Source organism: Etheostoma cragini, chromosome 20, assembly GCF_013103735.1.
Source record: "Etheostoma cragini isolate CJK2018 chromosome 20, CSU_Ecrag_1.0, whole genome shotgun sequence".
Lineage (NCBI taxonomy): Eukaryota > Metazoa > Chordata > Actinopteri > Perciformes > Percidae > Etheostoma > Etheostoma cragini.
Genome location: NC_048426.1, coordinates 9022008 through 9047764, shown reverse-complemented (window position 1 = coordinate 9047764; position 25757 = coordinate 9022008). Strand labels below are relative to the sequence as shown.

Below are 25757 nucleotides of genomic sequence, written 5' to 3'. Positions count from 1 at the left end.
AAAGGTCTATAACATTTTGATCAAATTGCACTCATCCTGCACATGCTAAATGTGGTTACTGTTGCCAAACGGGTTTAAGAATTATTGCAAAGCTTACAATATCTTAGCAACCATAGAAAAATGAAAAAGGGTTTGTTGTTGAAATTTCTTTTAGTGGAAAAACAAAGTGTCTTGCAAAACATTCTCAGTGGTCGAAGTGGGTGTTCATAATTTAGCATTTAGGAGCGCAGATGTATGCCTGACCATTTGGTGGAGCTATCTGCTTTTCTAAATCTAATTAGTTCTGCCTTGGTGCATAACCAGCTTTCCAACAATCTACATTCACCTCTGGGATTCCTTTCCTGCTGACTACAGGAGCAACAGGCAAGCAGGAATTACCCCTTTGGAGAGGACAATAAAAAAACTGGCATCTTTCACAAATACCTCCCCTAATGAGTGCAGTCTGCATCGCCAACCCAGTCCCACAGCAAACATGCTTGCGACATAGTCTCAATGTTTCTCAGGGAAACCTAAGACAGTGGTTGTTTCCTCTCCTGCTGGTGACACAGCAGAGTCTTATTACTGAGCCTGTGGCCACTCCGATTCACTGGTGTTAATATTTAACCAGTGTGGGGTTTAACTTGGTCATGGCTCTGCTCTAAAGTCCTTAGTTACCTCTCTGTGCAGTGATAGAATTAGTGGAATGGGAGAGCAAGAGGGCAAAAGTCTACCTGGAAAGAAAACATTTCTGTATTTGCCAGAAGTTAATTCTCCTCAGGGCTTTTTTTCTGACAGTTGACACGTTTCAGATGCGTGCCTGGGTGCTATGCTGTTCAGTCAAAGTAGCCTACTATGGGATATATTGACGATTCCTCAACCTTTTTTCTTTTGTTTCTGCAAATTCTTGTTAGACCCCCAAATCCTCACAATCCCAGAAATTAAGGTTTTTGTAGTTGGAAGATGTGAGTGTTTTTTTATTCTGTTTTCAAGGACACGCATGAAGCTTTTCCTGGACTAAATACAAGTTCTTGTAGATGAAAAAGGGAGAAACCAAAAAAAATATTGGGAATGACAGGGAGGATCTTGCTTTTTATAGAATTATATATAAAATTCACCCCTTATCCCCACCCCAGTCATTTAAATGACAACATCTGGGTAGATTTCTCTTTGAGGCTGTTTTCGTCTGGTTTTAACATCTGTAATGAGAGATCCATTCACAAAGGGGACAGCTCTAAGCATGTGTGTTCTCACCTGGCAGTAGAATGTGTCTCCATATGTGTCTTGAGGGACCGCCTCTCGATTTTACCCCTGAATGTAGTGGATTGAAAGTATAAAGTAGCGTTAAAGAGAAAGTGCCTGGAAATTGTACTTAACGACAGTACTAACAGTAGTTCCTTCCCAATATTGAGTGCAGATACATTTTGGCTTTAAACTGTGACTTATTTACCAGCCAAAAAAAAGAAAAGGCACAAACATCCCTGGAGATTTTTTTAGTATTTTAAAAACGTGTTTTCCTTTTATATTCCTTCCTGGAATAAGTCATTTGGCACGCTGTTACATCATTTTACTAAAATTACCAGTTGGCAGGCAACAAATCTTAACAGATCTAAAATATATTTACTGAGTAACAAAAGGCTGTCCAGACCTTAATACTCACCGGTCCATGGTTTTCATTACAGCAACGTTGAGCTTGTCAAATATCCACCTGAAATAGAAGATAAGTGCAGGCCCTTTTCAATTTTAATAGCATGTGCACTGAGATGCTATTAGTTACAGCAAACATAGTGCAGGTGAGAGGTCAGTGTAAGTAACCTAATGCCTCGGAATAGGATGACAAATTAACTTCATTACATGTTGCTGTTATTGTTGCTGTGCTTTAAGACTAGTAAAGCACTTTAACTCTGAATTCACATGGTCTTACCTTGTGGCTTAGACAATCACTGTTTCTCCTCTTTTTAGCCTCGAGAGAGTCAATGTTTTGGCCTCGGTGGTAAAAACCTTTTGTCCTGAGGGGACCTTGGGGAAAAGTAGGTGGAGAGCAGGTTGGGGCGTAACCAGGACCTTGGTCAAGATAGAGTTTCTTTCACCTCACAGTCATGGATAATTCAGCCCAGGCCACACACAAAAGGATGTGTCTGAGGTGACAGAGGAAGAGAAGAAGAAAAAAGAAGAAGAAGGAAGAAAGGCCGGCAGAGTATGCAGGAGGTGGCGAAGAAACGCCCGATAATCTCTGCTAGAGAAAGAGGTCAGTTTAAGAAGACTATGGCCTGTGTGTGTGTGTGTGTGTGTGTGTGTGTGTGGATCCACATGGACTTTATTATAGCTAAGCTGGTTTTTGCTAAGAAATCTCTTGCAGCATTATTCAGCCGCTGCTCCACACTTGTTTGAGGTGTCTACTTTCTTTAAAAATCCATTGCCAAACGTGCATGGGAAGAACGTTAACATGCATAACCATAGAGAATAAGAGCAAGAGCTCCATGTGGAAATCATCAGCGACAATACAGCCTGAGCCAAAGAACGGTGGGTGTGCCATAATGCTGCACGGAGCTGAATCTGTTGCATCATTTTCATCATTGTCCTCCTTTCAATCTCCCGTCGCCAGGCCCGGGCCCTGGACGCTACTCTCTGCCCTCTACAGTTGGATACATCAACCATGACTTCACCAAGTCCAACAGCCCTGCATACTCCTTTCACAGCCGCATGAGCAGTGCAAGTGAGTTGCTATGTATTAATGTGAACAATAGGGGTGTGAATCACTGGTCTCACAATTCAATTCCATTACGGTTATCGTGTCAATGATTCCAATCGATTCGATATTATGATGCATCACGATCCGTCACTTCCTCAATATTATTGTATGTTGCTACACATGGTTTTCATCAACATATTCAAAATTTAAGCAGTCAGACATACATTTTTATTGTATTTGCGCTTAAAAAAGACGCTTCCTGAATGTACCCGAGTCTAACAAACGGCAGCAGCAGACAACAGACAAAAGGCAGAAACAAAAAAGCAGCAAGTGGAAATTCAACAACTAACATCAGTAGGCTATAATCGATTATGCTCTGTCACTGCATCAAGGCAGGATCGTTTAGGTCTGCATCACGATGCAATGATTCATTTTAACGCCTGTAGTGTACGATCTGTCACACACGTTTTTCTGATGTCTACAGTGCCTCTGTTTTAATCACATGGATTCTGAATTTCTCTTTTTTGAATGCTGAAATCGGTTTACTTAATTTTATAAGGTCTTAAGGTGTCTCTGGATGATCAAATGTGCATCCTGTTTTCCGTAGTGGTCTCTGTGGACTCCAGCCCAGGACCAAGGTACCACATTGACGCCAAAGTCACTCGGTTTGGCCGGATGGAAACCCCCTCCTACTCCATTTTGGGCAGAGGAAGGCGAATAACAGGGAACAACAAAGGTGATTAAAAACAATATTCCTGCACATTATTTATGCTGTTTCAGTCTACTCTACCTGTATTTGGTATCCTGGCAAGCTTCAGAACAGCTCCATATATACATATATATGTACACAGATACATGTATATAGATGCTGGGTAAATTATCCAATTAGAGGACCTCAGAAATGGAGATCAATTGGTGAATGAAACATCTTGAAACACACCAAGGTAATTTACGGGGTAGAAGGGATTTTTTTTTTAACATTACACTATCAAAAGATTAATAGAGGATTAGAGAATACTTTCAAGTTGCTTCTTTCCGACACACCTGTTCACACATGCAAGCGTGCAGAAATTTCTTTTCTTTAAATGAATAAATGTTATATAGACAAAGAAAAGAACACTTAACACACCTATATCCATTCATGTGCATAGACATGTTGTTCCAGACTCCAGGGCCCGGGGCCTACAGCCCAGAGAAGGGTCTCCCTCTCAGTGGTCACCACAGACCACCATCCTACACCATGGGCTCTCGCACCAGATACCGCTCTGTGGATGCTGTACCAGCACCCAACAGGTGAAGACAGCAGAACAGTACATTACATTAAAGGATAAAGCTCTACAAGATGCCATGTTCCCTTACTAGGAAGAACATGCATGGGTACTGTAGTTTATTTTAAGTAAATACCGCATATAATGTCCTTTTAAACAAAGCACTTGTTTGTGTATAAGTTTCCAACAAATGCCTATTAACTCCTTTTTGAGCAACGTCTGCTAACAGTGCCTAGCGTTTTTTTTAGGATCAAATTTAGCACTTTAATAATGAAAGTATTTGGGATATTTGTTATATTTAAAGATAAGTCGGAATGAATGCGTTTAGCTAGGGCTTTTGGAAGATATTGAGAAACAGAACATTGCCAGCCTTATCATTTAAGTAAGAGATACTGCTGCCGAAATGAAAAGTCTCCAAGGCTCAGCTTTAATACATGTGTTCTTTCCCCCCCTCCAGCTACAGTCTTCCTAATCTGCTGGGCTGCCAGGTTCCCAACAAACCCTCCAGCGCCAGCTACAGCTTCTTAGGCCGGAGGAAGATCGGAGCTCCCTCCAATGACCTCTCCATGAGCCCTGGACCAGCAAAATACGACACCACCAACCCAGACATTTACCACCAACGGCAGCCCTCCTTCTCCATGCAGAGACGGACTAAGAGGCCTAGTTATTCCTCTGCTATCCCCGGCCCCGGCACCTACAGCCCGGAGAAGTTTCATGGCCATCTCCCCAAACCACCAGCCTTCACTTTGGGTGTCAGACACTCAGAGTTTGTTACCCCACTCGTGGTGGATGTTGTGGACTGACAGATCTGCAGATTCAATACAAATGACTTGTTTTTATTCAATTTTTCACACAAATGTTGGTCTGCCACACAATAAACAGTACAAAATACACATCTGGTAGATTGTGTCTTTAGAGAAGTCAAAGTGGGGCCATAAATTGTTGATCAAAACAAACGGATCAGACCATCAGACACACTGACCAATAATCACAATGTCTTACAGTAGGGTTACTATATTATCAGCTACTCCAAAGACACGCCACTCAACCAAAACAAACCAACAGCGTTACAAAAAATATAATACTACTTTCAATGTACATTGTACATATACTATCCATTTACTCCTTTATAAATAACACAAAATGTCAATAACTGTTGCTTGCATTGCTTGTGGAGTTAAAAGATGCCACCTGTCAGCAGTTTTTCAGTTTTACTCAAAGGTAGCATGAAATGAGAGGGTTAAATAAAACAGCAAGCGAGGGGGAGTTTTTACGATTTTGTTCTTGGTATGGTGATTTGTACAGGTGAGCTCCAGTCGCTGCACTCGCCCAGACCTAGCAGCTCCTTAGCACACACCTGGAACACGTAGTTACATCCTTGGGTCAGCCCCTTCAGTTCAACCTTAATGCTCTCATACGGACCCAGCTGGAGAGGAGAACAATTTTTTTTAATCATACATATTGATTTCACATCTGGCGTTTCAAAATACAGAAATTGAGAAATGCAGTTGTTCACTTTTTTGAATGAAAGAATGATTCCACTTTATTGTTTTAATATGATGCTCCAGCTTGGAGAGTGGGCTAGCTTAGCCTAGCACAAAGACTGGAAACAGGCAAAAATATGTAGCCTGGCTCTTTTTTAAGGTTAAAACACTTGCTCATTAGCCTCTCTGAAGCTATTTGTTTGTATTTCCCAGAAAAGGTCTAATGTCTATACCATAGACTGTATATTAGTATAATATTCTGTATATATTAAGACAGCCTATGGTCTAAACTAAGCTTTTAACACTGAAACATAGTCTGTCATTTAAATGAGGAGACAAACTGTGTTCCAATCAACATTTTTCATTTAAAAGTAACTGTTTCAAAAAATAGCTTTAATGCTAAATCCTGGCTAAATCCTTTTTGTTTATACAAAGACCTTTGGATGATACATTTTTTTTGTTGAAATAAGAAGAATTTCCCTATGAAGGGGCTTTCTAAAGTTTAGGTAATTTTTACTTCTTCATGTGGTATCTGTGTATTTGTAATTATGGAGTTTTTACAACACATTGCTGTTGTTGCGGCTGATGACAGAAGTTATTCTTACATTGAGAGACTTTGGGGGGCCTCTGCTTTTGCGCTGGTACAGTATCTGGTATTTTAGGGGGAAGATGTCCAGGTTATTCCAACTTTGGGGAGGAGACCATTCCACCAACAGGTTTCTGACACCAATAGGGGAAACCCGGATGTCTGTGGGAGGATCCGGTTTCACTTCAGAGAGAAGAAGACAAAGACAGGAATTTTAAATAAAAACAAAAATGACTTTACAACACGCCCAACAATCACACTAAGCACACGTCACTTTCTCTATTCTCTTTTAGATTTTGATATTCATAATTTCAATTTTCACCTATGTCCTCCAACATGAAACTTGATAGATGGGAGCTGCTTCCACCAGAATAAACGGCCGTGACATTGATGATGTACCCAGTGAGAAGCTTCAGGTTGGGCAGGTGGCAGTGCCAGAGCTTAAGAAAAAAAGGTTCTGGATTACATGAGATGCTAGCTAATATATATTATTTAAAAGACACAATGAAATATTGATGTAGATCTTAGATAAAGAGGAGGGAAGCTGAGGAGAATTCCCACCACAATAAATGTATAATTGCTAGCAACCAAGCACACCCCTGTTAAGTTCTCTCATCTTACTGAAGTACTTTTTTACCTCAGACACACAAGACAAACTTGAAAGTGATCTGTGTTTCTGTTACGGCTCCTATAGAGCAAGAAACAGGAAAAGGGGTTTTCCAAAATTCTTCTGAAGAGATACTTTTAATAATCCCCACGGGGAAATTACAAAAACAACAACATCATAACCTTCATCATACTCAATGATGTGTGCTAGTTTTCAGTTGGGCTAAAATCAGACTTAGTGTGTTTGGAAACTCGCCTCTATTATGGGAAGAAATGCCAAAATCAAAATAAATAACTGACTCAAAAAATAAGTGAATATGCCATTAACTGTGCCAAAAATATTATAACAAATAAATGTCAAAATTAATTCATTAAATGATGAAATGTGACATAACTTGATATTTCTCTTTTAATTTGCTGCTTGAATTTCTTTATTTTCATATTTGTTTTTCCTTTCCATTAATTGATTTGTTTATTAGTTCGTATTGATTTTATGTATGTATTATTCAATGTATTTAATTGTTTTGTATTATAATGTTTTATTTTACATGCCTACACCTATTTGTAATGTTAGTTTTGGTACATTTAATAGCATATTCATTTCTTTAACGAGTAATTTGTTGTTATTTTTTTCATTTTGGCAGCTTCTGTCTTCCATACTCTTCTGCTAAAGATGCAGTCTATCTGCTGTGAAGATAAGTCAGGCTGGTACCCGTTCAGATGACGTTGATGATGTGGATGATGCTGAAATCAGATGAGAGGATGGAGAGCCGGGTTGGATGAGATGGCACTGCTGGGTGATCTTCGGTCTTTGTCTTTCGCTGACAAACACATTAACACACAGATAAATGAGCTCCTGGACCACTTCACAACTGGAGTCTGTTTTACTAAAAGGTGTCAGTGGTTTGGGTCAGGACTGGAGGAGGACAGCTGATTTCTTAGTCAGATTTACCTGTAGGTGGCCACATAGTGTGTTGGCGGGGACAGAGAGGGTTCAGGCCAAGAGCAAAGGGTCAAGTTCGGGTAGCTCGCAGACCAGCAATGCACTGTGGGAGTGGGTGGAGGATCTGATGGAAGAAATTATACTTAGTCACATACCGTGTGCAACATAAGCAGAGCGTGAAAATATCTTCAAAAAAGTATGCATTTTTCCTCTATGTTGAGGTTGTGATTTAATTGCACATCCTTATTTGTCACTTTAAAGGTAAAACCAATTTAATATGAAATAAAATCAAATAAATATAAGTTTAAATATCTATAACATGCATGGCTATAAGGCTGAAAAAGGACTCAATAAGCACTAAGGGCAGGGATAAAAACATCTGAACAGAGGTATGATTTTCAGTGTGTAATAGTAGCATTGCAGACAGATTATCATCATTTTTGAAAATGTATTGCTTTTCAATAGAACTATTATGATTTGATTATAGAGCACTTTCCCGGAACGGTTTCCCTCAGATTGGTACTTACTCCTTGATGTTGCAGTCACTCTCAGCTGGTCCACTGCTTGGCCTCCAAGAACACACATGAGGAGAGTGGCAGTGACCCACACACTGTCAACCATCACAGGCATCAGCTCTTCAAGCAAGAGGACTTATTACCTGAGCTCAGTTTGTCTAAATAGCTTTGTGAATACTGCAAGTGAACCCTCAGATTCTGACTACTTTCTATTGCTGTCTACCGTTCCTTTGTTCTCCGCTCGGTTTCTTTCTGTTTCCGTCTATTACTATGTGCATGCCAAGGTTCAGAGATGATCTGTGCTAACAGCCTGTTGATAGCTCTTTTTTTGTGCGTTTGAGTTCAGCCCTTTAAAAGCCGCCGTACGCGCTCAAAATGAAAGAGGAACAGCAAATGTGGTGTGTTACAGACAACCTTCAAAAATAACTTTGTTTCTGTTGAGGAGTCATGTTTCTTAAGTCATTTACAGAAACTGGTTTCACACTTGCTTTAATATTGCATTCAAATTGTTTACAAACGACACAAGGTCCAGCACAAGTACAAATAATATAGTATAACAAAGTGTAGTAGAAAAAAAACTCACATAACGCATGGATTTGGTTTACAAATGTATAAATACCCTTTCAGTGGATACACTAGCTGGAAAGTGGTGATCAGAAAACAGAGTACCTGCCCAGCAGTATGCTCTCAGGTACTCTCTTCTGATCGTTTTGAATTCTAGACTGTTCTCTAGTGCCCGAAACAAGAAATAGCAGCAGTATTGACTACATAATGACATTGTCAATTAATACTCTAAGGTCTGATCCTTCCGATGTACTTTTAAGTGATCCGCACATTCACAGTCCGAGCTATCAGACAGTTTATCGATTGTCTCTGATAGGCCGCAACAGCTTCTTTGCGCTCCATCCAGAGAGGGAGCCGCTGTGGAGGTTCCAGCCCACTGTGGGAGATCTATCTCTGGGTATGCTAATACTGTGAAGTCCCTCTCCGCTGGAGGTCCGCAGGGAGGTGAAGGCCTTGCTGATCCAGCTGTTCTTTGCTTCCTGGAGCTCGTTGGCCAGGATTCCCTTCTGGTGCTGCAGCTCCTACGAGGATGAAACAGGCGTAGGCTATGTGAGAAATGCAGCAAATGTCACAAGATACTTTCAATATGTTATCTGTGCAAGGAAGCGGTTTAAGTTTTTGTATTGTTTTCTAAAAACGTCCTTGTAAAATTGTATTGCTTTTTTATTTTTTTAAAGTTTAATACAAATGGATTCCTTAAAGAAAAATAGTATTATACCTACTAACAGTTTTAAATGTCCACTATGGAATATACTGTAACAAATCCCAAAATTACCCCAATGCGTCATCACACATTAGGCAACATGCTAAGTTGAATTACTATATTTTCTGACAATGCTAATGCCAGTATATTCTCCATTTATAATTTCTGTTTCGTGACAGAACTTCTGTTCAGGCCTCTGTGTTTTTATCAACTGTCTAGTTTGAGAGTGAGGCCAGGTTGCCAGATACACCTGTAAACACGTAAAGCAGGCGTAATACAGCTGTAATGTTAGTAGGCTACAGCCATGAAAGCAGCAAACAAATGAACAGGATCACCGGAGATAGATTCTACCCGACCTAAAAAAAAAACGGCATGTTTCCAACAGTTGCGTGACCAGAGACGTAACAAAAGATGTTATTGAAAGATGGAGACAGATTAGAGCCCAAAAGGACACCTAGTTGGCTACAAGGGACAGGCATTTATTGTCATTTCAACATTTGAGCAATAACATTGAATTATATAACTAGAGTACCCAAGTTGGTTACTTGCAAAAGCAAACCAAGACACAGCCAGTAAAGTGAGCCCTACAGGTCCTGGCTAACCCCGCTCTGCTAACCTTGCTAACGTTATGGAGGACCAGGCAAGCGGGACACGGGTGTTTACAACGATGTAGTCTGTCCGACAACAGTGAGTTATTTTAAGCCAAGAGAGGGGGGCTGTAAATCTGGAAAAAAAGAGGACCGTGAGTTTGCTATGTGTTTGTTGTTGCCACAATTCTAAGCCGATAAAGTGTGTTCAGCTCGGGGAAAAGAACGGTAATGTAGTGTTAATTTTAGCGGTGCCTATAGTTATTCTAAGCCGAGGAAGTGTCTCTGTCTATCGGGTGGAGAGGACGGCAAGGTTGTTGTGTTTTTAGCGGTTCCTACCGTAATTCTAAGCCAAAAAAAGAGCGTTTTCAGTTGGGTACAGAGCTCCGTGTGAGTACTGGCTTCTATGACTGTCCATGTAGCCAGCATCCAACGTTAGCTATTCTTCTCTGGCTGTGTGAGACAAGCGTCTAGTAACACCGTTGTGGATGCTCCTTCAGCGCGTTTTGGAGGAGGGTCTGGCAAAGTGATTCTATAGATGCTGTGCTCTCAGCCTGGAAACCTCTGTGATCTTAGAGTCTGGGAAGGAGGGTGCGGGGGAGACTACTGTCTCCAGTATTTGGAATTTGTACTGCAGTAACTTACATATTAAACACTAACCAAACACTAAACACTAACTTATATATTGCACCTTTAAGAAAATCCCCTTTTTGAAACTATGTATTCAAAAAGAATCAATTGTACTTATGAGTGATAGGCTATCTTCGATAATATCAATATAATAATATTCAATACTACTTCAGATATATTTTACAGTGTAACAAAAGACATACTTTAGACTATTATGTTTTCATTTTTAGCTGAGCGTTGGAGTGCAGGATGAAAGATCTAACTGTGGGTTTCCATCATCTACCTGCGGGCTTTACTCCACCCCCACCAGCTTCTGCCACAGACGCTGGGGAGAAACTTGTCCTATTTCCTATCTCCATATGGGCCTACATGTAATTAGGATGCTTCACATTGATGGGGTCCAATAGCCAACGTCTTTTGCTGTAACTAACCTTAATACAAATGTGTATGCAGTTGAAGTTGTTATGTTAACATATGTCCTTATTGAATCAAAGTTGGGAAGGGTTTTTGAATTAGGTTTTATGTTTAGGGGTTAGGCAATGGATATATTCCCAGAAACTACAATTTGTTCTCTGTGTAGGTGTAAGTTTCATTTACATTCTTGTACATATTATGATGTATGACGCAGGGATGACACCTGATGGGCTGCGACTGTGTGACATGGATGCTGCATGCTTGTATCGACAACATTAGTTTTTGCATAATCAAATGTGCTGTGTGATGGTTTATGATAGCCTGCTCTGACCTGGATCTTGCACTTGGCCTCCACCATCTGAAGTTTGGTCTTGGCCAACTCCTGTTCCAGCTCCCTGATCTGGGCCTTGAAGGACGCCTTCTCCTGGTTGTCTCTCTTCTGCTCTGCCTGTTTTGGACCTTCATTGTCCTCTTCCCAGCCTGCTTCGCTCTTCCCGTGGCCTTCTATCTCTGCGGCTGTTGGAGATTTCTCAGCTGGGGTGGATGGTTCATCTGTTTCTACGACATGTAGACAGCGTGAGCAAGCCTTCACTGTACTCTGCAAAGGAGGAGAATGAGAATAAAAGGATGATTGGGAAGACATCTAGCTATGAACGACCACTGACACCTACTGTAAGATAAACACAAATGAGAAAGTACTGCAGATGTTTAGAAAGGGTTGTAAAACTATTTAAAGACAGCTAAAAGTAGGCAGGATGACACTAAAGCTCCACAAGATAAGAGCTATTCTCACCTTGAGTGAATCTAACTCTTCTCTGTGGGCGGCCTGCTGCCTTTCCAGACGGTTTGTCAGCTGAGAGCAGATCTGACCAGAAGAAAGAGCATCAACATCATGAGGCAGCATATTGCATTCTTTATTAATATATCCTCTAATGCATTAGACAGTGTTGCCTTATTCTAAACAGTCTTATTTTAATGAGTCCAATCATTCATCATCATCCTCTCTACCCGTTTGTAGTCCAGAATGATACCCGACGATCTTCTGACTTCCTGCTCGGCCTTCTCCAGCTCTCTCCGAAACACTTCCTTTGACTGTAAGAAGAGAAGAAATCTTTACTTATGCATGTCAACCATTTCATCCAAACTATAATGACCGTGAGGTAAAGAATCGTACCACTGCAGCTTCCTCCTCTTTCCCTCTCTTCTCCTCTTCTGTAGCCTGCAGTCGATGTCTGGTCTGAAAAAGGTCTTTGGTGAGTTCGTCCACTCTGTCCTCCACCTGCAAACACACATTATTCTGGTCAGCAGCAAATACTCTCAGTTGAAATAAACATCATTGTGTAATATGAAGACGTATTTAATTTGTTTGAGTCCATCTTGCGTTTTTTCTCTCCAGGCTTTTGTGACAAAGTTAGAAAACTTAAACACATTAAAATGAAAAAACTCACTACCATTTGATCACCTTTACACCAGAATATTTCAGGGTTTTGTTAAGCCATTTTATGAAAAAAAACTTAAATCATAGTGTATGGTTTATAGTTGACATTTTAAACTGATGTACAACTTCAGACAGTTTCTATACTCTAATGCTAATAAAGGTTTTTATTAAGGTTAGAGTTTGGCCGTCTCCCAAGAGGCTAAGTGATAACCTTTGGGAGGTGATTATGCATTCCTGAAATAAATCCTTTTACCCCTTTTCTGAAGGTCAGTAGCTAACCGTACCTTGTCCAGAGCGTTCCTCAGGCCCACCTTGCTGGTGATCAGTCTGTGGGCAAGGCTGTCGTTCTCCTGCTCCAGACGGAGGCTGGCCTGCTGCAGCCGACGGTTCTCATTCTGCAAAAACACAGACACATCTATCAGGGATGAAGTTAAAGGTTGAAAGACAGACTAGCTCCTCAGTGGAATGATTTAAATGTATCGGTTTCTGGAAAAAGGTGAAAGACTTCTGACCAGGTATTTGTTCAAAGACTCTTCTTCATCCATTATTTGAAGCCGGCTTTCACTCAGTTCAGATTTGTTAGTGTGGACCTGAGGGGAGAGAGAGAGAGAGAGAGTCAAGGATGATGTGATACAGTAATGTCATATTTGACTAAGCTGAAGAAAGCTATCTCCTCCAAACAGATCTGGTGTCGGATGCTTCATGAGCGCAACAAATCAAGAACAGGCCCCCGAAAAGAGATCAAGATAGGGATAAGTAGATAAGACGGAGCTGAGCGCATGGGGGATAATTTAACAGATATTTTAGGAAGCATAAAGGAATAATAGTGAAGGGGAGGATTTATTTGATGCCTGAATTGACAATTTCCATATCTCAAATATCTAAAAGGATCGGAATGAAATTACTTCTATCTGGAATCACATATCTGTCATGCAGAGGAATGTGTTTTGTGTTACAATGTGTGGTTTGGATCATTTCTGTAGAAAGAATTAAACACAAAGGACACTAAAGTTGCATTTTTTTGGGCTCAGTCTTACTCTCATAGTAACTATAGCAATACTTTATAAGTTAGGATGCAAACAAAGCTTTGTATCTGCAAGTTTACAGGTTATTTGCATTAATGCAAAAGACAAAATTTGTCATTTTTAGTGTGTTCAAGCAAATCCACGATTGAATTTTAGAAAACAGTAACGTTACGACCATAGACCGTATATCGGTCTATGGTTACGACAGTACTACTAGAGCCATGTAATGGTTTTGTTAAGGGTTAGTCTATTATTGTGGTTCAGCTGTTGATATTAGCCGTGGTGATCTAAAAGTGAGTCTTACTGTAAATGCAGGTTCTATTTCTTCCACCAGACAGGCCAGAATCTCCTCTTCGCTCATCTGGTCCATAACATGGGAATCATACGCCATCATCATGGACACATCTTCCATCATTTTGCCCTAATATGCAGGCGCCCCAGGAACTGCTAACACTCACACAAACAAGTCCAAACTTTGTAGGTATTTCTTCCAACACCAATAAAAAAATAAAAAATTCAAAAAAATCCACCAGGAGCGTTGAACACCTTGTCAGGCCTGAATGATAGTCTCTCCTGAATTAATCTGAGATGTAAAGATGTTCAAAAAGATGAAGCAGTCTTGTTTTTCCTTGAAATGATGCAGGCGAGAAGTCAATCTAGCACACGAGCATGAACAGGAAATAATCAGGATAAAGTCCAAGACGTCCCGACGCAAATAAACTTTTTCGGTCCAAAGGTGAACAACACAGATAGAGATACTCCCACAGGTAAAGTGTAGCTGCACTAACAACTAATGTGTAGCAGCCTGAGCCACTTACACAGTTCCAGTTGAAGAAATGTGTTACAGGTTATGTGCAGTAACAGGTTCACCAGGGTTTATTTTAGACCTGATAGTGTGTGTGTGTGTGTGTGAAAGAGAGAAAGAACAACAGCTTAAGACACACCCACTAACAGTGCTCACCTGTCTTCTCTCTCACACACACACACACACACAGCACCAGCATATGATGCCCACTTCTTAAAATAAATCACGTCACCTGCATCATTCTAATTTATTTGGTGACAATGAGCTCTCACATTACCTTTTTTGTCAGGCACATTAATTAACATCTATGTTTCCCTCTGTTCCTGTTGTTCACACTTTTATACTAGTTGACACAGATGCTATGTAAAGCTGCCAGCCTGCCGCCTAAACACTGCTGATGTACCAGGACGGAGGAATCGGTGTGGTATTTGTGATATTTCACCCCAGGGTGTTGGCGTCACACAAGATTGACGGCCTGTTATTGTCATGGGCTGAGCAACCTGACAGGAGAGCAAACGGGTTTAGCAGGTAAAGTGATGGAAGCATGAATGCAGAATAACAAGGAGGCTTCAGAACCCCCCCCCCCCCTCCCCAACATAGTCTCAGTCTTGCTTCCTAATCTTAGGTGCAGTTTCCCTTCATTTCTCCCTTAATTTTTTAAATCTTAACTAACCTGATGACAGATCAGTTTCACTTCCCCTTTTTCGATTTTTCACTTCTGTCTTTTAATTTTTTACGTGTCTCTTCCTCTTTTTATTTCCAAAACCCAAAACAGTGATTACAACATCCTGTGCATCTACTGTCTGAGTCACTGTGAAAGACCCAAACAAAAAGTCCAGGCAGATACAAACATTTATTTCTCCTCAAAAAAAGGAACATTTTGTGAAAAGTGGTGGTTTTTTCGCACTGTATCGGGGTGTACCAAAACTTATTCTAGCGTCATACAGAAAAGTCTGAAAAATACAGTTTTCATCAGTCAGAAAAAGAAAAAAAGAACCTAAAAATAACAGCTCAGTTCTGATACCACAATGGTGCTCTTTGTGGTGCAACAAACTGGTCATCACAAAAACTAAACCCCTTTCACCAAACTATGGAGACCACATTTCAAAACTCGAGCCCCGAGTAAGGGGCGGCTGTGGCTCAGTGGTAGAGTGGTTGCCTGCCAATCGGAAGGTTGGTGGTTCGATCTCCGCCCCTGCAGTCATTGTCGAAGTGTCCTTGGGCAAGACACTGAACCCCAAGTTGCCCCCGGTGCTGCGCGTCGGAGTGTGAATGTGTGTGAATGTTTATCTGATGAGCAGGTGGCACCTTGTACGGCAGCCCCGGCCACAGTGTATGAATGTGTGTGAATGGTGAATGTTTCCTGTAGATGTAAAAGCGCTTTGAGCAGTTGTTAAGACTGGAAAAGCGCTATATAAATACAGCACATTTACACATTTACATTTACATTTGATGAATGAGTATAATGGCTATGTGTCAGTGAACACCAATGAAGAGTGGACTTCTAAATGGACAAAAAAAAAGTCATTTTAGGTATAATATATATATAAATAACAAGGGGATGTGAGTTGAGGAAAGTTACGAGATGTGATAATAAAGCTCAGTGCAAACAATGTGGTGTGAGAAAATACATATACACTATGTCTTTTAATTGATATTAAATTATTTATGTTAAATATCACTGTCTCTTTCACTTTCTGTTACTTTTAGCTAGATTTAAGGACAATTTTTAAATGAATTTTCTGTTCCAAATGTACATTTCAATTCTCTTCTTGTTGTATTCCTCTGCTGTATTATAACTGGCAGAAATACAGAGAAAAATCAAGATGGAAGAATAACTGAAGAGTATGAAAAACTCACATTTGGTACAAACTCACCAAAACACGCTTAAACCCTGACATTCCACACAAAAACTACAACACTCATTAAAAAAATAGAGATTCAGGCATACTGTGAAATAGCACTGCATCTTGTTACTGTACTGTATAGCATATATAATGGCTTAAAAGACACAAAGCTTGAGCTTCAAGATCAACTTCAAGTATAGTACATGATCCTAGGCTCTCCTTTCTGCCCACAACACCTCTAAAACATGAGCATGGTTTTTTCTTTTCATCCATACATAAAAAAGTGATGTACATCAACTTATATGGAAGACACTGCAAAATCAACTGCCATGGTCTAGTTTCATTACAATTAACTAGAAGTGAAAACACAAGCAAACTAAATTCATACTTTTCTAGCATACTTTTGTGTCTTGCAGACTAAAACTAGACTCCTTCAATTAATTGCAAGATGCACAGAAACACTTAAAACATGTAGCTTCTCATTCACTCCTCATGTGATTTTCCTCTTGAGAAAAACACTTACGCTCTATTAGGAGTTTCTGTAGATGGCAAACAACAACACCTAATAGAAAAACTGTTAGCCCTCATGTATATTAAGCTGGGGGGTGGAGTAGGGCTGGGGGGAGGGGGTTTTTCAGGCTAGCATTGACTTTTTCATTGAGGAGGGGGGGGGGGATTGCAGGAGAGAATAACAGAAACTGCAGTGCAAAAGGGTGAGGAAGTGGTCCTGTTCATACTCGGAGATCATGTAACCACATATAGTCAGACCGGAACGACTAAGCAACAACACACTGCAGCGAACACCTGGCATCACAATAATTCTCCACATCACCCCCAGCTTTCATTTATTTTAAAACTATGGCTGGAGCTAAACAAAAAAACAGATATGTCCCCGGCCATACAGGCAGAGAAGAGGATTTGCGTGGCTATTCCAACGAAGCCACCTTGGCCATGGACTTAATTGTTGTTGTTTTTTGTCTAAGGTGTTTTACAAAGACAAATTATCCATCAGTGTGACGTTTGTCCTTAATCAATGAATGATTGAAACGTCAGTTTGTGGTCAGGACAAAAGGTTAGACCGTAATATGTTTTTACTTGATAGATACTTGTAGGCTTCAGCCTATTGACAGAGAATGGAATTTATTTTTTAAAAAAGGACTAGGATTTAGGGAGATCTACTTGGCAGAAATGGAATATATAATTCCTGAGTATAATTACTTGAAATTAAGAATCATTGTGTTTTTGTTAGAATGATCCTTTCATATCTACATGCTGTAGAAAGCGGGTCTTCTTTGACGGAGTAGCCCAGAATGGACAAACCCAACGCTTGGTCTAAAGAGAGCCTTTCCAGGTTTACATTACCTGAAGGCCAACGTAGATATTCTACTACATGCTTGTAAAGGGAGGGGGGAGGGGGCAGGAGGGAGGGGGGAGAGATGTTCAGTTGGTTGCAATCTGCAACTTCACCCCTAGATGCCACTAAATCCTACACAATGGTACAACAACAACTAATCTAATTGAGGTTCTGTCTCTTTCTAATGTTGTTAGTATCATTAGTGAATAACAGCATTTGGAGCAGGAGCAATAAAAATAAGGGCCCATAATAACGAGCCATGTAATTTGGTGCTAGTATTAGGAAGAACAGTGACTATTTACCTAAACTTTCTACACAAATTCATTTAGTCTATAACTTACTAGCGTAACCTAGAGGTTTTTGTAGCAGATCAGCTGAACATGCAAAACATGTAAACAGAAAACATACAATTCAACATACAACATATGGAAAATAAAGTTACCAATAATAAATGAATAGTCAATTAATCATAACCTGGACTGGTTTTTCCTTCAATGAAATTACTATATTTCTTGTGATTAGTACACAATTACATAATTACATCCAGAAAAGGTCAGAAGTAATTATTTAGGAAGTTATTTATTTAATTCATGGCTCCAACCACATGGTGCAAAAAAAGTACTTGGCTTTTAAAATGTAGCTTTTTGGAGGGGAATATGCAATGTGTATTTCATAAGATTTGAATGGTTCATGGATAATCATAAGTCATTAATGTGTTTTATTGGAATTGCTTATAATGTGCCTCCTTTGCACTTACACAACAAAATAAGTGTGCCTGGAGATTCTTTTGTGTTTACGCTATATTACATGCATGGTCACGTGTACTTGACAACCTGCAAAAGTGGCTTTAATGATGCATCAACCGAGGTGTGTTCACACCTAAAGTTAGTCACATTTCATGCATGTGCATGTGACTCGGCCTCATGTTAAACAAAATGAGGTTATACTAGAGTTATAATATTTACCACTTCCCTGCAGATCTAACACTGGGTTTATGCTGCTGCCTGGAGCCCTCCATGGTTTGGCCCGAGGACGTGTTGCCCACACAGAGGCCCTGTCAGTGGGCTCAGTTTATGGCTCACCCCCATGATGAATGATTCTGGAATGTGTGGCAGAAGTGAGCTTGTACAGTAATGTGGGCATGTGTGTAATTGTGCAGTATCAATATCCATCACCTGAATGTAGTCCCAAACAACAGGGCATGTGTTGGTTGTCAGGTGTGTGTTAGTATTTCTGAAAGGTTTTCTATATGTGTGAGTGTGTGTCTTTATGGTGCTGCAGAGTTCAGACCTGGGTGCTGTAGGGGCGTGGTGGGGGAGGAAATATGTCCGTGGGATTGCAGTAACTCAGAGGGGAGGAGCCCTGCGGGTGGGAAGACAGCGGGAGAGAGACAGACGGGTTCTCATAGTAGGTGTGGAAGCCCAGCCGCTCCCCTCCGTTGCGCATGTCATCTGTGAGTCCAGAGCGGAGGGAGTACGGTGAACAGGTGGGGCAGTGGTTGTGGGGAGAACCCGTGTCCAGCTGATCCAGAGACACGGGTGTGATAGCCGCGCCGTCCATGGCGAGGGCGTTGCAGGCATTGCAGGGAAAGTGAGAGAGAGGGTCCGCTCCCACCACGGAGCCCATGTCCACCTCAGAATCATTCTTCTTACAGCAGTAATACTGCAGAAGGTAAACAAGGAAGTAGGTGAAGTTGTGCCAGAAATTCCAAACTCTGCTTCCTAACAACAACAACAACACATTTCTCAGGATATTCACATATCGCTGAGCTCAGTTTTTTTTTTACAAGTAATTTAGATCAGTGGTTCTTAACCTTTTTGAGTCGTGACCCCCAGGTTGAGAACAATTGATCTACTGTAGACAATATTTTATATTGAAAACTTTTTTTCCCTCCCATGTCTTTCAAATGACAGCACATTCCCATTCACGCACACACAGTGACACAGTGATACCTGGAGTCTACAGTAACAGAGCACTGCTACAATGCACAGCAGTATCACTCCGGCGAGAATTCCTCCGGATATAACAATAGTTCCTGCTGACATTCGACCAGCTCTCCATCAAACCCTTCAGAGGGAGATAAAGGGAGATGAAAGCAAAAGAAAGAGATGGAAGTTTGAAGACAGAGAAGAAGATTGAGGGAAAAAAGAGAATGTGAATGAGCTTATTAGACATGTGGAATCCGCTATCGCCGGTAGAGATTAAACTAACTAAAAACACTTATGTCCAACAAAGGTTTCTACAATGCCTGCAAAGATAAGCAATGTAGGCTGAATTAGTATATTCATGTGACACCATGATGTAACCGATGTAACTGATGAAACATGTTGTAAGTAGTTGGTTATCATGCAGCTGTTATCAGATCGCTTGGGATTTTTCAGGCCTCACAGATACAGATGGACAGTAAATGAAAGGGGAAAAACCCTCACACACACCATGAACATGCAGAACAGCTTTAGCACTCATTGACATAGATTCTTCAAGTCTGTAAAACTCTACACCACTCGTCTTTAATTTGGTGTTTTTATGATGGTAGTATCAAAATATAAGATTCCTTAATGGATAATGGACATAGAAAAACCTGCAGGATAACATTGACCATGTTATCCCGAGATGTTATCCCCACACATTGCTCAAAAGTCTCCCAAAGAAGGAAGGAATGCAGCATAATTACAGAGCTTGAGCCAAGAGACAATAGGAATAGCTTTGCAGAAAGACTAAAAGGTGAGGAAAACAGCCGGCCTAGCTCAAAAATGTGCCTACCCACACCTCTAATGCCCACAACTTTTCATGTATCATTTATACACAACTGTTTAAATGGGCTGTTAATCGGCCATGTTTGCTGATCAACAACATTTCCTAAAATACTGAACAGTTTGTCACCCTCCTGTGGATAAGAAAATGTTGTTATCCATTGTTATTAGCTAAGTGGAAAAGAAATTGTACCCACTGACAAAGCAGTAACATCGGAGCTTTAATAGAAGAGATGGACACTTACATTAGAAGACAGCGAGAGATGCAGAGGTGGAGGAGTGTGTAAGGGTAGGAAACCATGACCGGCCTATGGAGTGTTAGTCTCAAAACCTCCTCTCACTGGAACTCCTGTGGGAAGAGAAAGAGCCTTCTGTCAAATAAAGATACTGTATTTTATTTTGTCTGGTCTTGCTTTTATTTTTATTGTTCCGTATGAAAAAAAGCTAATTGTTTAACCTATAAGATGCCAAAAAAAAGACTGATTACTGTAACAAGTTACCGCATATGTGATGTATTTCAAACTGCTTATGTAGTTTGAAATACCGTCCAAAAATCCCAAAGTTTTCAATATTCAATGAGATGGAGAAAAGCAGCTAATCCTCACAATGAAGAAGATGGAATTAGCCGATTAAAGGCAGGGTTGGTAACTATTCCCAATATACACTTTTATATATATATATATATATATATATATATATATATATATATATATATTGTCTGAAATGGTCTTTAATCCCCGACAGCAATAAATAATTTACATGCTCTGAAAAAGCACTGAGGGTGGGGCGGAGGGGTTAGACAGAGCCCCAAGGAGATGCTACTTTCAAGTCTTGCTAGCTTTCCAACCCTGCCTTTAACTAATTATTACACATGTCAGATTAATTACTAGTTGTTTAAGCACTGGAGAATCTATCACATCCAATGTTTCATACTGCATGGAATCTGGGCCCGCAATAAGGTGATATTTGATGATGAATGAACATAGACATCAATTATACATAGTTAGACAAAAAACTTAAAAGCAACAATTGCAAAAGTGTGGCTGAATTCCAACAGACTACTTTGGATGGCAAACAGACACTAGACGATTAGCATGCTGAATGCAGCAGCATCTACTGTGCACACTCACCATATGGCCAGTACGTTTTATGCATACGTGCAGGCACTGTTTCAGCATACTAAATCTGACTCATACGGCATACTAAATCTGACTCATATGTGCGTCTCTGATATATAAACAACACAGCAAACATCTATTTACTACAACACTCAACACATACATGCAATGTAATGTTTTGATGAGAACTAGTAGCATATGAGGCATGAGATATCTGACAGACATATGTTAGATACTCAAAGTCAAGAAAAGATATGGATGCATGCAAAAGAAGACACTTTCCAATTACAGAAAAGTGTTGGAATTTCAAAATTCTTTCAGCGTTCAGTTTTCTGTATTGCAGGTAGATACTCTTAAACAAATAGCTCTGATTGCCAAAGTCACACAGGAGCTGAGAAATCAGGAGAATGCACACATAATTATCTCCACTGCACACAGCAAATAGCAAAGTACAGTCTTGCCTCAAATAGACATTAAGAACAGGTATATTTGACAGAAAGCAATACATCAGCTGTGTGACTGAATATACACACACATATATACATATATATATATATATATATATATATATATATATATATATATATATATATATATATATATATATATATATATATATATATATATAAATGCCTTGATTTGTTTTTGATGGCATTTAGATGAGAATACCACCAAATAAGCACACAATCAAAATATAAATGCACTAAAATAGGATTATTAAATCAAATAAAATACATGTTTGACATTCATATAGACTAATTTATATGGCTGACTTCAGGCAGAATTGTTCATTTTAAAAACTGCCATTATAGTAATTACAACACCAGATGACTTTGTTTATCTACTGTTCAAGTTGATTAATGAAATAATCCACATATTTCTCAGCAAAAGAACAACATTTAATTATCCCAATTAAATTGATTAAAAAAAACGAGGAGCTTCTTTGTCATTACTGGTGTATCAATGTAATTTTCTAAAAGCCACAAGGCTCCCAAGGCTGTAATCTGCAGTAAATTTTAGTCTTATTGCCTAATCAAATCGTTTAAACATTCTGGCACTTGCTGTATTGACGTAACTGGAAAATGTCAGCCAGAAGGTTCAAACAAATGCTAGTTTAAGATTGAGTGGTTTGGTCTGCTGCCTGACTGTGAAGCCACATGTTCCCCATGTTGATTAAAGTCAAACCCAGCCAGAGGTTTCTTCTCTGTGTGCCGCTTTTGCTTTTCAACTGTCTGAAAATGCAAGGTTAGTGGGGTGTGCCTCTTAAAATTGTAATTAGATAGGGTTAGGTTCATAAATCTTAACATTTAACACTGAATGCACATGAATCTCTGACAAATATAACACAGTCACAGAGGGTAGTGTGTGTGTGCGTGTGCGTGCGTGCGTGTGCATGCGTGTGTGTGTGTGTATGTGTGTGTGTGTCTGTGTTGAAATGAGCATATGAGAGACAGCTCACTCTGTGCAGTATGTTCCATTGCGTCATCGTACTAAATTATATACACCACGGACCACGATAATGTCGTTAAAAGCGATGCGAAGTCTCTCTTGCTCCCCATTTCTCCATCTCTCTATCCCTCCCCTCTTGCTCACCACCTTATGTCTCTTCAGTTCTCCTTTTTCATCTCGTCTCTCCTTTACTCTCCTAATCTTCTATTCACTCTTTTAGCCATATCCTCATCTCTCACCCCCCTGTACACCATTCCCCTCCTGGCCTACGCTTTCAATTCCCTCGGCTTTTATGGCATGACGAGACTGCAATGCTACTATAGCACATTTATGCAGAAACAATGATGTATTTCAACACGGACAAAGGAAATTAATCTTTCTAGGACTTAAAATAAGTGATTTTGACTTACATGCAACCAAATTATGCTAGAAAGGGAGCGCTGAGGCAAAGCCTCGGATTGGAGAGTTTCCAACAGACTGGAGATACATTGACGCCAAGTGACAGAGGTTGGGAGAACAGTGTACCAGCGCAGATCATATACAACTCTCAGAGGGTTCACAGCTGTCAGATTCAACTGGGAAACGCATGCAAACACAAATCCGAGCAAACCCACACATTAACGCAACCCCTCGGATCACAAAACAACCCTGTGGCCTGAAAGGAGTTCGAGGATCAGCCATAAATCCCCGTCAGTTGCAGAATTGAAAAAGTGACAGGGATGAAGGAGGATGAGACAATCTCAGAAGACCCAACAGGCATTTGCCCTGTGTGTACAGTACGACTCCCTGGTGACCAGTAGACTCCTGTTAGACAGTGTGCGTCTGTCAAATGAGCTTAAATGGCATTGGGTAAAGGATCCAGTTCTTCACCATATAAGAGAAAGGCTAAATTGTATCCCTGAGATCTGCATGGATTTTTACTGAAGCACAAAAGAAATGTTGTGTATGTGTGTGTGTGTGTGTGTGTGTGTGTGTGTGTGTGTGTGTGTGTGTGTGTGAGTGTGTGTGTGGCTCAGTGGGTGGCTAGTTGGCATCCACTGTTCCAGAAGTAAAATCCCTGCCAGTGTTAGGTGACCTGCAGTTGGAGCACTTCCCAGGAATATATACACGTGAGATGTCATGAGTCTTCTCCATAGCAATGCTAGCTGAAGCTAACTGCTCTCACAGTAGAGCTGAAACAATTAGTCAATTAATTGAATGATCAACAGAAAATTCCGGAGAAAAATTTTGTTAATCAATTCATCGTTTCATTTTAATCATCGCGTAATTGTTCCAAATGCTGAATATTCTCTAGTTCCAGCTTCTCAGATGTGAGTCTCTGAAGCTGTTCTTTGTTGTGAAGGATAGTCGTAAATTGAGGTTTGTAGTGTTTAGGAGAAGCAATCTGAACGTGTCTGAATAATAAACCCATACATCAATAGTTGCAGCCTTAATCTGAGTATTTAGAGCTATTTGCCATGCCAAATTGACAGAAAAAAATTGGTCTTCTTGGAAATAATTAAATCCGGGGACATAACGTAAACCTGCAGTGTTATGCAGGAGACTCTTGTGTATCCATCTTGAGGAACATTAAGGATACCATTAGGGAAAACAACTTTGAAATGAGAATATACTGCAAAGAGACAAAAAAAGACTTCAAAACCAGCTGTTTCACAACCCATTTAACAAAAAGAGTGACAGAAGGTTTTGTTACACATGTGATAACAGCATTGAAACAGTTCAATGCACTGAACATTGATTTGCGACCGCTTCTTGTGATTTTTTGATCACAAATAGAAAATATTCTAATATATATATATATTGGGATTTTAATTCTAACTTTGTAACCCAAACATACCATACAGATCAAGGAGAGGATATTTTTCTGGTCCTCCCCCTCTCTCTTTCATACACAGAAATTGCTCAGAATCAGTTGATTGGGGATGATTATACCTTTGTTCAAACTACCACAACATCATCTAGTTTCAACCTTCATAATGTTGGAATTGATGTTGAGAGAGGTGGAGAGGTTTCACACTCCACTTGCAGAACTATACTTAGCAGTTCTGTCGTCTCTTGACAGTGAAAAGCAGCAGATGAGAGGCAGCTGAGAGAGGTGTCATATTTTAATTTGTTTTCTCTGTGGGAAATGAAACGATCCTAGCAGTCAGCTAAATACAAAACGCACAGAAACACACACGCATGCGTGGGTGAACAACCGGCTCATACATTCCCATTCTCATTCAACACACACTCATCCATCACCGAATATATCCCTAATCGAAAGTTGGAGAGGAAAAAAGCTTCCCTCTGAAGATCCACGTGGGATGATGTGGTGATGATTTTGTATTTTGAAATTAAGAGCTTTTTCCTCCCATGTGATGGCTGAGTGAACCAGGAAAAATACAGATGCTTTGAAAAGAAAATGTAATTACAAAAAAACTTTATCTACAATTTAGAGGAATAGTTTGGCATTATTTGCTTTCTTCTTGCTAGGTTGATGAGAAGATAGATACCACTCTATCCGTTCAATATAAAGCTGGAATCAGCACTTGGTTAGCTTAGCTTAGCTTAGCTTAGCATAAAAACTGGAAGTAAGGGGAAAGAGCTAGCCTAGCTCTGTCCAACAGTAGATCACCACCTACTGCACCTCTAAAGCTCACGTTATCTGGCATTCTTTTGATCTGTACAAAATGCAAAGAGAAAAGTAAAAAGGACACATTGTGGTTTCATGTGGGGTCAGGTTCTAAACTATTTCTTAGCCAGGAGCATTGACTTCCTGGAGCAGGGGTCAGCAACCTTAGGTTAGCCTAACCAACGGCACACTGGCTAATAAGGATGTCTCAAAGGAACTCTTTCAGAGCCATTTGCAGGAGCACAGTCAGTTATATTTACGATAGTTTGATTGATGTTTCCTCCATCCACATTCTGAAAAGACCCCCCCTTCACCTCCCTCTTATTGGCTACTACTTGTAACTACTTGTTGCCTTCTAAACAGAATGAGACGCAAAGGTGGGGGGG

The 25757-nt window shown here is 40.1% G+C and overlaps 4 protein-coding genes across 5 annotated transcripts in view; 1 reads left to right on the top strand and 3 right to left on the bottom strand.

Annotated features, from left to right (window-relative positions):
- The first annotated feature begins 2082 nt into the window (after positions 1 to 2082).
- Positions 2083 to 4752, top strand: odf3l2a (outer dense fiber of sperm tails 3-like 2a). The gene is made up of 5 exons (XM_034859145.1): positions 2083 to 2224; positions 2582 to 2692; positions 3276 to 3404; positions 3820 to 3961; positions 4394 to 4752. Exons 1-5 carry the CDS (start codon positions 2176 to 2178, stop codon positions 4737 to 4739), a joined length of 777 nt encoding a protein of 258 aa, XP_034715036.1. The 5' UTR covers positions 2083 to 2175; the 3' UTR covers positions 4740 to 4752.
- ebi3 (Epstein-Barr virus induced 3) lies at positions 4726 to 8393 on the bottom strand. Its single transcript, XM_034859144.1, has 6 exons — positions 8083 to 8393; positions 7565 to 7679; positions 7325 to 7433; positions 6329 to 6446; positions 6026 to 6189; positions 4726 to 5362 (listed from the first exon to the last, which is right to left on the bottom strand). Exons 1-6 carry the CDS (start codon positions 8183 to 8185, stop codon positions 5207 to 5209), a joined length of 765 nt encoding a protein of 254 aa, XP_034715035.1. The 5' UTR covers positions 8186 to 8393; the 3' UTR covers positions 4726 to 5206.
- Positions 8394 to 8579: 186 nt separating this feature from the next.
- On the bottom strand, positions 8580 to 15335 carry LOC117936212 (rab GTPase-activating protein 1-like). The gene is made up of 8 exons (XM_034859072.1): positions 13736 to 15335; positions 12919 to 12996; positions 12691 to 12801; positions 12143 to 12247; positions 11977 to 12060; positions 11762 to 11833; positions 11300 to 11566; positions 8580 to 9155 (listed from the first exon to the last, which is right to left on the bottom strand). The coding sequence occupies exons 1-8, from the start codon at positions 13844 to 13846 to the stop codon at positions 8931 to 8933; spliced, it is 1053 nt and encodes a 350-aa protein (XP_034714963.1). The 5' UTR covers positions 13847 to 15335; the 3' UTR covers positions 8580 to 8930.
- A 2049-nt stretch (positions 15336 to 17384) lies between these two features.
- LOC117936223 (protein FAM163A-like) overlaps positions 17385 to 25757 on the bottom strand; it is a 10743-nt gene continuing 2370 nt past the window's right edge. For both annotated transcript variants that reach the window (XM_034859091.1, XM_034859090.1), the window contains exons 3-5: positions 20436 to 20539; positions 19390 to 19504; positions 17385 to 19099 (exon numbers count right to left, since the gene is read on the bottom strand). In XM_034859091.1, coding sequence (XP_034714982.1) covers positions 18722 to 19099; positions 19390 to 19482 — 471 coding nt within the window. In that variant the 5' untranslated portion in view covers positions 19483 to 19504; positions 20436 to 20539 and the 3' untranslated portion in view covers positions 17385 to 18721. The remainder of the gene's footprint in view (positions 19100 to 19389; positions 19505 to 20435; positions 20540 to 25757) is intronic.

Excerpts from the sequence above, each read along its gene's own strand:
- odf3l2a (XM_034859145.1), top strand. The coding sequence starts at position 2,176 with ATGCAGGAGGTGGCGAAGAAACGCCCGATAATCTCTGCTAGAGAAAGA. Across the intron at positions 2,225-2,581 it reads AATCTCTGCTAGAGAAAGAG|GCCCGGGCCCTGGACGCTAC; the intron begins GTCAGTTTAAGA and ends TCCCGTCGCCAG. Across the intron at positions 3,962-4,393 it reads GCTGTACCAGCACCCAACAG|CTACAGTCTTCCTAATCTGC; the intron begins GTGAAGACAGCA and ends CCCCCCCTCCAG.
- ebi3 (XM_034859144.1), bottom strand. The coding sequence starts at position 8,185 with ATGCCTGTGATGGTTGACAGTGTGTGGGTCACTGCCACTCTCCTCATG. Across the intron at positions 7,680-8,082 it reads AGTGACTGCAACATCAAGGA|ATCCTCCACCCACTCCCACA; the intron begins GTAAGTACCAAT and ends TTCTTCCATCAG. Across the intron at positions 6,190-6,328 it reads TTTCATGTTGGAGGACATAG|TGAAACCGGATCCTCCCACA; the intron begins GTGAAAATTGAA and ends TTCTCTCTGAAG.
- LOC117936212 (XM_034859072.1), bottom strand. The coding sequence starts at position 13,846 with ATGATGGAAGATGTGTCCATGATGATGGCGTATGATTCCCATGTTATG. Across the intron at positions 12,802-12,918 it reads AGTCTTTGAACAAATACCTG|AATGAGAACCGTCGGCTGCA; the intron begins GTCAGAAGTCTT and ends GTGTTTTTGCAG. Across the intron at positions 11,567-11,761 it reads AAGAGTTAGATTCACTCAAG|AGTACAGTGAAGGCTTGCTC; the intron begins GTGAGAATAGCT and ends CCTCCTTTGCAG.